The 12,250-nt window shown below is 51.3% G+C and overlaps 1 protein-coding gene across 2 annotated transcripts; it reads left to right on the forward strand.

Moving 5' to 3' along the window:
• Positions 1-686: 686 nt before the first annotated feature.
• SLC33A1 (solute carrier family 33 member 1) lies at positions 687-11,440 on the forward strand. 2 transcript variants are annotated; one of them, XM_071566840.1, is made up of 6 exons: positions 692-1,517; positions 5,953-6,143; positions 6,760-6,944; positions 7,368-7,485; positions 8,266-8,481; positions 10,105-11,440. In XM_071566840.1, the coding sequence occupies exons 1-6, from the start codon at positions 821-823 to the stop codon at positions 10,270-10,272; spliced, it is 1,575 nt and encodes a 524-aa protein (XP_071422941.1). In that variant the 5' UTR covers positions 692-820; the 3' UTR covers positions 10,273-11,440. The 2 variants fall into 2 exon arrangements, with proteins under 2 accessions (XP_071422942.1, XP_071422941.1); XM_071566841.1 differs by lacking the exons at positions 5,953-6,143; positions 7,368-7,485 and having other exon boundaries at positions 687-1,517.
• The last annotated feature ends 810 nt before the right edge of the window (positions 11,441-12,250 follow it).

Genomic DNA, 12,250 nt, shown 5'->3' on the forward strand with positions numbered 1-12,250 from the left:
AGGGGCTGCTCTGGAGGCTGCCCAGCCCCAGCTCCCTCAGCCTTTGCTGCTGCCAGAGCTGCTCCAGGCCCTTCAGCACCTGCCCAGCCTGCACTGGCCCCGCTGCAGGAGCTCCCTGGCCCTGCTGTGTGAGGAGCCAGAGCTGGGCACAGCCCAGATGTGCTGCCAGGGCTGGGCACAGGGGCAGGATCCCCTCCTGCCCTGCTGGCAAAGCTCTTCCCAAAGCTCCCCAGGATCCCCTTGGCCCAGGGCTCGCTGCTGCTCAGGGGCAGCTCGGTGTCTGTCCGTGGGCTGCGGGGCTCGGCCGGGCGGAGCGGGGCGGGGCGCCCATCCCGATCCCAGTCCCAGTCTCGATCCCAGTCCCAATCCTGATCCCGTTCCCGATCCCGGACCCGATGCCAATACCGACACCAATCCCGGTCCCGGTCCCGATCCCAATCTCGGTCCCGGTCTCGATTCCAATTCCAATCTCGATCCCAATCCCGGTCCCGATCCCAATCTCGATCCCGATCCCTGTCCCATTCCTGATCCCGATCCCTGTTCCGTTCCCGATCCCGATCCCGATCCCGATCCCTGTTCCGTTCCCGATCCCGATCCCTGTCCCGCTGTCCCCCGCCCGCCACCGAGGGCGAGGGGCCTTGGCCGTGTGACGTCACCGCGGCGCACCAATGGGGCGCGGCCACGCCGGGCGGGGCGGGGCGGGGCAGTTCCCTCCGCGCGGCCGCGCCGGGGCCGCTCCCGATCCCGATCCCGATCCCGCTCCCGGGCCGGTCCCGCTCCCAGTCCCGACCCCGGCGCCCTCCCGGGGCCCGTCCCGCACATGGCCATCGCCGCCGAGGAGGGCGGGCGGCAGCGCCGCGCCGGCAGCCGGCAGCACTACGCGGCCGTGGCGGGCGCGGACGCCGAGGCGCTGGTGCCGGGAGGGCCGGGCCCGGCGCGGGGGTGCCGCGCGGAGCTGGGCAGCATCCTGCTGCTGCTGGTGCTGTACGTGCTGCAGGGCATCCCGCTGGGGCTGGCGGGCAGCGTGCCGCTCATCCTGCAGAGCAAGAGCGCCAGCTACACCGACCAGGCCTTCTTCAGCTTCGTGTTCTGGCCCTTCAGCCTCAAGCTGCTGTGGGCGCCCTTGGTGGACGCCGTGTACCTGCGCGGCTTCGGCCGCCGCAAGTCGTGGCTGGTGCCCACGCAGTACGTGCTGGGGCTCTTCATGATCTACATGTCCACGCAGGTGGACGCGCTGCTGGGCGACGGGCAGGGCCGCGGCCCCGACGTGCGGGCCCTCACCGTCACCTTCTTCCTCTTCGAGTTCCTGGCGGCCACGCAGGACATCGCGGTGGACGGCTGGGCGCTCACCATGCTGTCCCGGGAGAACGTGGGCTACGCCTCCACCTGCAACTCCGTGGGGCAGACGGCCGGATACTTCCTGGGCAACGTGCTCTTCCTGGCCCTCGAGTCCGCTTCCTTCTGCAACAAGTACCTGCGGCTGCAGCCCCAGCCCCGGGGCATCGTGACCCTCTCAGGTACCGCCTGGGTGTGCTGCGATGGGAGGGGGCACAGCCGTGGAATGGGGTGGGCTGGGAGCGACCCTGAAGGCTCCATGGGCTGGGACGTCATCACGAGACCGGGGAGTCATAGAGTGGTCTGGGTTGGAAGGGACCTGAAAAATCATCCACTGCTCCACTTGCCACCAGCCCAGGGTGCTCCAAGCCCCGTCCAACCTGGCCTGGGACACTCCCAGGGATGGGGCAGCCACAGCTGCTCTGGGCATTCTGTGCCAGGGCCTCCCATCCTCACAGCCAGGAATTTCTTCCTTATAATAATAGTTGTGTCTTCCTCAGGGTGTTTCTGAGCCTGAATCCCTCTGTTCAGAGTGAGTGGTGGTTTGGAACAGGTTTGGTTTGTCCCCTGCTCATGGGAAAGCACAATCTGGCAGAGGCCACTGCTACTGCACTGAACTTCCAGATTTCTCTGGGCTTGAGACTGTGGGAAACCTGCCTTGTCATTATCTTGGCTGACCTAAGCACTTTGGAGGGATTGGGTTTTTCCCTTTCTAGTTTCATGGCCCGGGACAAGATTACTCTTAAAAAAACCACCAAACCAGCCAAAATCTTTGTTTCTTTTTAAGGAGCTCTTTTGAGAACATCTTCTGGGAGGAAGGAAAGGGGAAACTACAAAAAATTTCATTCTTTCAACATGGTATTGTGCACAGAAGTAGAAATGAGAAGTACTTGGGAATGAGCATGCAGTCAATTTCTGAAGGAAGGCCTTACTAAAGTAAATTAAGGGAGGGTTGGATTTTTAATTTATTGAATTACATTAAGTCTGGTAATCCAACCAGACCTGTCTGCTAGTGTAGGGATACTTCTGTTTCCTGGTGTTTGGGTTGGTTTTTTGGTTTTTTTTCCCCAGAAGGGTTCTATGTAGTGGTTTATGTTAGAGTTACTACCTAAAAGATGCTTCAAATGCACCTGGTTTGGTTGGAAGGTCGAGTTCAGCCAGCTGAGCTTTTGGAGGGCAGGAAATGCTGGGATCCCTTCTGGCTGCAGTCTCAGGGTTCCATGGCCAGCAGTGAAGGGCACATTCTCCTGATTTTAGTCTCTTTTCCCTCTCTCACACTGGTTGCCTTGCCTGTGTCATCTCAGAGAACAGGTATGCCAAAACAGGCTGGAATTGCTGTGTCAAGGGTAGTTTTTGCTTTCTGTCCTGTCCTTACCTCGTGGGTAAATCAGGACAGCAGTTTCCAAGAGTGCTGTTTGCCTTATCTGTGCAGCTGTCACCACTGCTATCCAGTCTTCCCTTTGCTTCCTGCTGCCAACCTCCTGTGTGGTCTGTCAGTGAGCAGAGAGTAGTCCTTGGAGTATCCCAGGTAGTTCCTGGCCTTCCCTGTCTCCTGCTGTGGCTCTCATCCCTGCTGGCCTGTCCCTGCCCTGGCTCTGCAGTGCACACTGACATCTCACTGCTGATGCAACTGGCAGTCACAGCTGCTCAGAGAGCCTGGCTGGGCTGTGCTTCCCTCACTGCCCAGGGCTTCCTGTTTGGGCTTTTATTTTCTCAGCACAGTTTGTATAAATGGATTTGTTACTATTACAAAATGCTGTTTTTTAAAAAAATACAATCCCAAACCCAAAAAGCACCAATGCAACCTGCTTAACCTGTCCTGGAGTGCTGACGTGGGTGGAGGAAGAAAAGCCAATAACTGACACTGTAGTTGCAGGGTATGTTTTTCTAGGTGGTAAAACTGACTGCAAGAAACTTCCTTCCCTGGTTTGTGTGACAGTGACACAGTTTGGTGTGTCCATGTTCCCTGAGGCAGCTGAGAGCAGCAGGACATAACCAGCTCCCTGAGGAGCAGAGGGGCTCACTGGCCCTTGCTCTGCATGGAACAGGGATTGTGATGAGCAAGTTCAGGCAGGTAAAGCAGCAGAAAACTTTATACCTGGAAAAGGTGAATAGTTTTCTGCCAGTTCAGATTTCTGAGCACTTTTGTTGTAGGCTGGGAAAGAACAAGTCAGCACTTCATGATCTGGAGGGGCAGGCACAGGCACTGATCCTTCTCTTTGTGACCAGTGACAGGACCCAAGGGAACAGCTGGAGCTGTGTCAGGGCAGGGTTGGGTTGGATCTCTGGGAGAGGCTCTTCCCCCAGAGGGTGGTGGGCACTGACCAGGCTCCCCAGGGCAGTGGGCACAGCCCCAAGGCTGGCACAGCTCCAGGAGGGTTTGGATGATGGGACAGACACAGGGTGGGATTGTTGGGGTGTCCTGAGCAGGGCCAGGGATTGGACTGGATGATCCTTGCAGTCTCTTCCACTCAAGATACTCTATGATTGTGTCATCCCATGTCAGCTTCAAGGTGTTGAGAACAAACAGCAATTGTTCTTATTAACCTCAGGAAATAATATGGACAAACTAAAACCCTTCATCAAACCAAGTGCTGTGTTAGGTTGTTTCAGGATAAAGGTCAAGAGAAGAAAATGGACAATACCCTTCTGTGGGCTGATTGTTTGTGCTGCCATGGCCAGGGCTTTATTTAGCACCTGCTGTTCAGGTGACTTTTGTTTTTTTAAAACAGGGGGAGCTTCCTGGCTGGGTTTGGTGATTCCTGCCCACTGTGCTGTGCAGCCTCCTGAGTGCCTGTTCCAGCATGAAGGGGGAGAGGAAGGTGTGGGCACAGGACCAGGTGCCCCGTGGTGCCCACCTGTGCCTAGGCCAGGACTGTGGGGCACCCCTGCTGGGAGGAGGGCTGTACCTGTACAGGGGCAGCTGGGACCTGTGCCCACCCCATGGGCACCTTCTTGGTGGTTGTTTTCCAGCCTGATCCATTCCTGATCTAATGAAAAAACTTGTTTTGCCCCATCACAGTGGTTTATTTCATTACAACAGTGTAGAGGCAGAGACAAAATAGGGATGGGGAGGCAGCAGTGCTGGGACCAGAAAATTTGAGCTTGAAATCACTTGTGTAAAAACTGTGATTTCAAAGTTCTTTTGCTTGTAGCCTGTTAGTGGAGCTTACTGTATTTGAAAGGAAATTAACTTTATTTTTGTGTAAACTGCCTACAGTCTGAAAAAAACCCCACACTTTTTTTTTGTGTGTGGACTGTTCTATATGGTGTTTCTTTTCTTTTTTTCCTGCCTTGCTTTGTTGCTGCTGCAGCCCTTGCAGTGCTGTGCTGCAGCTGACAGGGCTGACCTGACCAACAGCACTCATGTGATGATGCTCAGAGCTATTTCTATCCCCATGCTCACACTGTGCATCTCTCACTGCAGTGACAATGCCCAGGGTTATTATTAGAGAACTGCTCCTCTGTCCTTTGGAGCCAGCAGCTGTGATTAGTGAGACTCTCTGAAAATACACTTTGCTTCAAAATTTATGTTAAGGGCACTGATTTTTTAGGAGAGCAGTCTGACAGCATTGGTTCTGAGCTCTTTACTTTAGGAAAGGGAAAATAGCTGCTATGGAAGCAGCAAAAAATGGTTTGAAAAGCCTTTTTTATCCTGAGAATGGTGGATACATGTAAAAGCAGTCCTTCCACATTTCCTTGTTCTCTTCCTGGCATAAGAAGCTGCTAATAATTGACTAACCTTTGCACTGACTCTGCCCTTTCACCAGCCCTTGCTGCTTCCTTTCAAGTGTCCCTGAGGCTCCTGGAGTTGCTCGTGACCAGGAAGATTAAAGGCTGCCTCTGTCCTACCCTCTGCATGTTACTGAGTTCTTTCTGCCTGTGTCCTAGAGGTAGAGGATAGAATTATCTTGGATTAACCATTCACTGACTCAAAAAGTACTGCTTGGTGTGTTTTTGCTGTTGCTGCCTTCACATCCCCAGTTCAGCACATATTAACTGTGTTTGAAACAGAGCACCTGGACCTTGGCAAGTGTCCATTTCAGCCAGACACGTTTGAGGCCTCCTTAGGACTGTGTAAGCACTTTCATCAGGCCATCTTTACACTCATAAATCTCTTTCCTCCAGGTGGGGGGTGGATGTTGGGTAGGGAGTGTAGAACTGAGGCACAGGATGGCTCATGAGTAGCCAGTAAATTCCTGCAGAGCTGTGAATGAATTCTTCCTCTGGAGGTTTTCCCTCTCCTGTACCCAGTATATGTGTTTCCCACTCCTTTATCAGCCTTAGTGGTTCATGTGTAGCCCTTCAACACCTGCACTTGTGTTGCTGTTTCTCCTCCAACTTGCTCACTGTGCTAATACCCCACCAAACCCCAGGGGAGTGGCCTGGTTTGCTGCTGCTCCTCTGCCCCAGCTCCAGCAAACACCTTGTTCCTATGAGGGAAGAGCTGTGTCAGTCCCTGTGTGTAGCTCTGTGCTTGTGGTTTGCTTTTGTTGCTTGGTTTTGTTCAGTTTTGAGGATTAGGTTTGTATTTTGCAAAACAGCTGCATTTTAGATACTTGGTGACTTGACAGTGATGGCAGTACAAAGGTTTTTTTAATTTTATTTCCCCTCCAGATTTCCTGTTTTTCTGGGGGGCTGTCTTCTTAGTTACCACTACACTGGTGGCCCTTTTGAAAAAGGAAAACAAGGAGCTAATACCAGCAAAAGAAGAAACAAAAGGCATCACTGATACATACAGGCTGCTATTCTCAATAATCAAGATGCCAGCAGTTCTTACTTTCTGTCTCTTGATCCTCACATCCAAAGTAAGTAAATACATACAAGAACTGTTAAATGCTGGTGTCAGAGTCTGGGAGGCTGCTGAGCCCCTGGCATTGAACTCATTCCTTGGGTTTGCTACTGATTTTCCTCACAGTTGTGAAGTTTCCCGTGGAGTTTGAAGCAGAATTGTTTGTGTCGTTGTGCTGAGCAGAGCTGCACAGCAAAGAGCATTTGAGCTTTGGTGTTTACATGGGTATTAAAGACAAGTGTGATTGCAATCCCATGTAACAGCAATCTGATTTTAAACATTTTCAGACAGGCTGTGTAGCCTGCAGTTAAGAGGGCAGAGAATGTTTAACTCAAATGCTGTTCTCAGAGTCCAGCTGTGCCCAGACGAGGTTTCCGTGGCTTCCTGTTGGCCACTGTGGATCCCAAAGCAGTTGAGGCACAGACATGAATGGCAGTGCTGCTTTGCTGTTCCTGGGCTGGGGTTGGCACTGGTGACAGTAAGAGTGTGTAGAACGTGTAGAACTAATCTGGAAATCAAATCAGAGGCAGAAGTGACTTGTCCTCTATCCTGTCTCTCAGTGAGTAAGTGGATTTTCTAGCCAAGCTCTTTTACTGCTTTCCTCAGTCTGGTTTGTCTCGTTTGTATTGCAGGTTGGATTTTCAGCAGCAGATGCTGTAACAGGACTCAAATTGGTGGAGGAGGGAGTCCCCAAAGAGCACCTGGCTCTGCTGGCAGTTCCAATGGTCCCTTTACAGATCATCTTGCCCCTGGTAATCAGCAAATACACAGCAGGCCCCCAGCCCCTGAACACCTTCTACAAAGCGATGCCTTTCAGGTAAATCCTCATTTTATAGAAACATAGTAATTAGTGTGTTCAGTTTGTGTATTTAGATCAAGTGTGGGGTTTCTTGTCTAACTTCCAGCTACAAGAAAGTAAGTCAGGATGCTCACAGGGCCCCAAATTCTGTCCTGTGCTGTGAGGATGATTCACACACCATCACCTGTGATAAAACACAGAGCATGAGGTGTTTCTGAGATGCATGTACAGCACCACTGGAGCAATGTCCTCTTGCTCTTACTTAACATTTTCACTGCCTGTCATATATTTAATATCTAATTCTAAGATAGAAATAGTTGTAACTGTTTAGATCTAAACTATTTTAGTGTACTTTCTATAAATGTTCAGTAGTTGCTCTGTGCTGAGGAAACACTTGGGAAGAATGATTTGAATTACGAGTTATCTTTGTTACTCCTCCAGGTTGCTGTTTGGCCTGGAGTTTGCTTTCCTGGTGTGGTGGGCTCCTAAAGTAAGGCACGAGGGAGGATTCCCTGTGTACTACTACGCTGTGGTGGTGCTGAGTTACGCTTTGCATCAGGTAACACACCCTGTGGGAAGGGGAGGGCGGGAGGGTGTTCACACCCTCACCTCAGGGACTGTAACTGCTGTTACCTGCTTTGTTCTGGGTCTCACTGGAACCCCTCCAAGCCTGATCTGTGTGCTCTGTGCCTGTATTGACTTCTGATACTCTCACCAGAGTTACTTCTTCCTATTCCCTGTGTTCCATTGGACATCAGCTGTGGAGCTACTTTTGAGTTGTCCACTTTTGGTTTTGTTTCCTGGGTTTGTCTCCAGGAGCTGGAGAGATCTCAGCACACTGTCTGAGTGTGACAGGCATGTGATGATTGTACTGGTTGTGCAGATCCATCAGCTTAGGTGATCCTACTCCCAGAAACAATACTGGATTGTTAGGGGAACATCATAATGGGTCTGATCCAAAGGCTTAGAAAACAAACACCTGAGACAGCCTGGCCTTTGGATCACAACTGACACGTGTGATGCTGTGAGAGTTGATCTTAAATACAAAAGTGTTGGGTTTAGATGCTATTCTAGCTGGCCTTGTGTTTCAGTTTGATAACTCAAGTCATGCCAGTGCATGTGAGGCAAGACTCAAGAGTGACTTGAGACAGGTGGCCAGGCCACTCCTGGTGTTAGCAGAGGGACAGGCTGCAGGAGGAATTGCTCCCTTGGGTAATTTTAAGCTGTTGGGATTATTTTTCAGTGAATGTTGCTAACTTGGGGTAATCTCTTAGAACAGTTTTCACACTGGGGATCTGAGTTGTTGTGACCCCTGTGTCCTGTGGGTTTGTCCCCTCAGATCACCCTGTACAGCATGTACGTGGCAATCATGGCCTTCAACGCCAAGGTCAGCGACCCTCTCATCGGGGGCACCTACATGACCCTCCTGAACACGGTGTCCAACCTGGGGGGGAACTGGCCCTCCACCGTGGCCCTCTGGCTGGTGGACCCTCTCACAGTGAAGGAGTGTGTGGGGGCCCAGGACCACACCTGTGGGACTGCAGCAGCTGCAGAGGTGAGTCTGAGGGGCTCTGCTCAAGAATGTCACAATTCAGTTGCTTCTTGGAGTACTTCTTTGCCTTTGAAAACCTTCGTGGGGCACAGCTCATGCTTCAAAATTCCCAGTGATGGAGGGGTAATTTTCCTGTGTGACAAAACTGCCTGCTTTTTTCTGTCCACCCTGAATAACCAACATCTTGCCAGGGATCTGCAGTTGTAGGGTAGTTGTCCCTTTATTTCTGGGCTGGGATGAAAAGCTGTGGTAGAAGCTGTAGATATGTTTTTGAGAGTTGGGTAATAGGGGCTCTGTCCTGGGCAGGGTTGTCTGTGCTCCAAGTCTCTCCATTTTTGTGGTAGGTTTTGCTTCCTCCTGTCTTCCTGGAGGTTTCCTCTCTGCCTGCCTTGATACCCCTCCGTGCTGCTCCTCTGCTCTCTGACTTTGGTGTTCCCTTTCCCCATGACACTGAGCAGTGGGACTGGCTCCCTTCCCAGTGCTGGGAGCCCCGTGGAAGAGAACAAAGCACTTGCTGTGCACTGTACATGGATCAAACAGGACACAAAACTGCTGAGAAGGCCAGGTTTCAAATTCACCTCCCCATGGCAAATGAGACATTTAATGTGGCTGAAGAGTGGAAAAGTTTGGAGGGTTTTTTGTGTGCTCATGGCTGAGATTCATTTCACCCCTGAATGCCAGGACTCTTTGGGATGTGGAGGGTCTCTAAACAAAGTGTTCTGGGAGTCCAGCACGACTTGTCTGAACTGAAGTTGCAATTTTTACCAGTTGCAGAAAGGAAACTGCTTCCACAGCAGGTGCTTTTTCAGTCTCCCTCATTAGCTTGTCATTAATGAGGTTCCCTGTGCCTGTACTGAACTCGAGTCCTTCCTCCTTCACCTCCCTCCTCTGATGTTTTCTCACATCTTCACAGTTGGTAACATTCCACCATCGCCACCACCACTCCCTTCTTACTCCTAATCTGATCTTGACATGTCTCAGAATAATGAAAGTGCTGGCAGAGCCTCAGCTCAGAGGATTGATTTATCCTGGGATTAGAGCAGTGTTGAAAGCCAAACAATAGCAGAACAATCCCATGCTGCACACTCACCCTTTAAATGCTGGGCACCTGCCTTCCAGTTAGAAACCACCCCGGGCGTGTTGCTCCCAGACAGAGAATCCCAGAGTGCTTTGGGTCAGAAGGGACCTTAAAGCAGTTCCACCCCCTGCCATGGACTTCCACTATCCCAGTTGCTCCAGGCCCCATCCAGCCTGGCCTTGAACACTCCAGCAATGGGCAGACCATAACATGGATGGCTGTTAAACACTGTTGGCTGAAGGCTCTTGGGAACACTGTTTGCAGCTCCAAGCCAGCACAAGACAGGGGGCACTTTCTGTCTTCTGGAGTTTGCCCTGTGGGCCAATGTGCTCCATTTCCCTCATTATTTTAGAACAGATTTGTTACTTTCCCTGCTGGTGATAAGCTCCAAAGCCTCTCTGACTGACTCGGTAAGAAATAAGGAAGAGTAAACAACTATATTTAGTAATAACCAAGAGCAAGTAAACACCAGTGGCTCTCTAGTGCTTTCTGCAGTCTGTTTGTGTCTCCCAGAGATCCTTAATGCATCAGCCTTGCTCCTGTTTCAGCTGTGCACAAAGGCTGGAGGCTCCTGCCTGACGACCCTGGACGGTTACTACGTGGAGTCCATCATCTGTGTCATCCTGGGCTTTGGCTGGTGGTTCCTCCTTGGACCAAAGTTCAAAAAGCTGCAGGATGAAGGACAGTCCTCATGGAAGTGCAAGAGGAGCAACTGATGCACTTCAGTGTTGGATGGACCAGCAAGGTTGTTTTCGGTTTTACTACAAAGACATATCCCATAATTCTCACCCAGGAGTATCGGTATTGTAACGCCACAGCAGTGAGATGGGGTGGCCGAGGTGTGGCATGATGTGTGTGACACCAGTGCCCTCCCGAGGACACAGGGGCAGTTCAGAAAGCAAAGGTTCAACCCTCTGTCCTCCCTGCATACCCTGCCCATCCCTGAGCTGCAGAGCCACAGCTGCTGGCACTGCCCCTGCTGATCCCATGCTCTGGAACAGCTGCTGGTGCCAGGGCTGTCCTGCCAGCTGGGCTCCAGCTCTGCTGTCACACAGACATGACCTGACAGAGGGTGGCCTGGGCAAGGGTGCCAAAGGCATTCTGACCTGTAGGTTAAGTGTTGCACTACAGAATCCTTGTGGGAAGATCAGTGTGAGATGTCTGTGGGCTTTGCTTCTTCTCACTCTCTGAACTGCAGCCACGCCTCAAAGGATGAAACGTTCCACAGATCCTTTTAAATGTATTTTCTGGCTTTTATAAGCTTTAAAGATTTATAAGAAAATATTTTTATAAACAAATGACATTTGTTTAATTTATTTCTGCTGTTTCAAAGCATTTTGATTTACATTCAAGGTACTTCCTTGAGGACAAAGTGCTGTAAGGTAGGACTGGAATAACGCACAAGCCTCTGAGCCTCGAGTCCTGCAGCTGTCACTGGAAGGGGCAGCAGTTGGGCTTCCCAAGGGAGGCCTTCAGAGCAGGGGGAGTTTGAGGGAATGAATTGATAGTGTTAGTTTTCCTCTATGTCATTAAAATTTGAACATTCCTTCTCTCAAATCAGTGGGAACACCATGACTTCTCCCAGCTGGGGGGTAAGACAAGTGAGTTGGTGATGACAAAGTTGCCAAATTCCCAGTGAGCTGGTGCACAGCTCACCCTCACAGAAATCCGAGGAGCACAGTCCAGTGGTAGAGCTGCTGCAGAATGAGCTGCTGGTGCCATGTGGTGGAAACATTCCCAGTGCATTTTCTCCCCTGCCCTCCCTCCTGAGTGCCTTAGTGACCCACAGCCCACGCTGAGAGGGCACTGGGACCTCACTGGGTATAAATGGTGCATTGCTATTAAACAGGAAAACTATTAAACAGCCCTTGGAAAGGTACCTGAGTTTCTGTCTGTGTTTCTTGCCTTGTCAGTGTTTGAAGTATTGGGCTTGGAGGGGGTTGGGGAAAGTAAATCAATACCAGCTTTGGAGTGGCTGGAGGGGATGGGTGGGTGTGCACCCAGGGTTTGCCTGGCATCAGGAGCAAGGAGGGATCGGGGAGGGTCTGGTGGCATCAGGAGCAAGGAGGGATCTGGGAGGGTCTGGTGGCATCAGGAGCAAGGAGGGATCTGGGAGGGTCTGGTGGCATCAGGAGCAAGGAGGGATCTGGGAGGGTCTCGTGGCATCAGGAGCAAGGAGGGATCTGGGAGGGTCTGGTGGCATCAGGAGCAAGGAGGGATCTGGGAGGGTCTCGTGGCATCAGGAGCAAGGAGGGGCTTGGACGAGGTCGGTGCTTCCCTGGGCACTGACTCGTGTCCCTCTGTCCCTTCCCCTCTCACAGTTTAAGTACAGCAAAATCAGTCAAGCTGAATAAAATCAGATCGTTTTTATTCCCCAAGCTGAAAGTCTTCCAATTTCTCCTCTGCATAAGCACAAAACCAACACAAAAATATATTAGAGCTTTCTGGCTGCACCTCTCAGTCCCAACCCCATCCCCTCCCCTCATTAACCACTTCAGTTCTGTGTCCTCACTGGGCCAGATCTGGAGATTTTTTTTTAGCTTTTTTGACTTCGAGATAAAATATCTCAAGTGCAGAAGATGGGAAATTAAATTCCCAGGTTTATCAGAGTTGGATTTTACTTTGTGATTTTGTTTCTCTGTTTCTGAAGGTGCCTCTGAAGCTTGTTACAAATAAAGAGGGGTGGAGAATTGT

Source organism: Pithys albifrons, chromosome 11 (genome assembly GCF_047495875.1).
Source record: "Pithys albifrons albifrons isolate INPA30051 chromosome 11, PitAlb_v1, whole genome shotgun sequence".
NCBI lineage: Eukaryota > Metazoa > Chordata > Aves > Passeriformes > Thamnophilidae > Pithys > Pithys albifrons.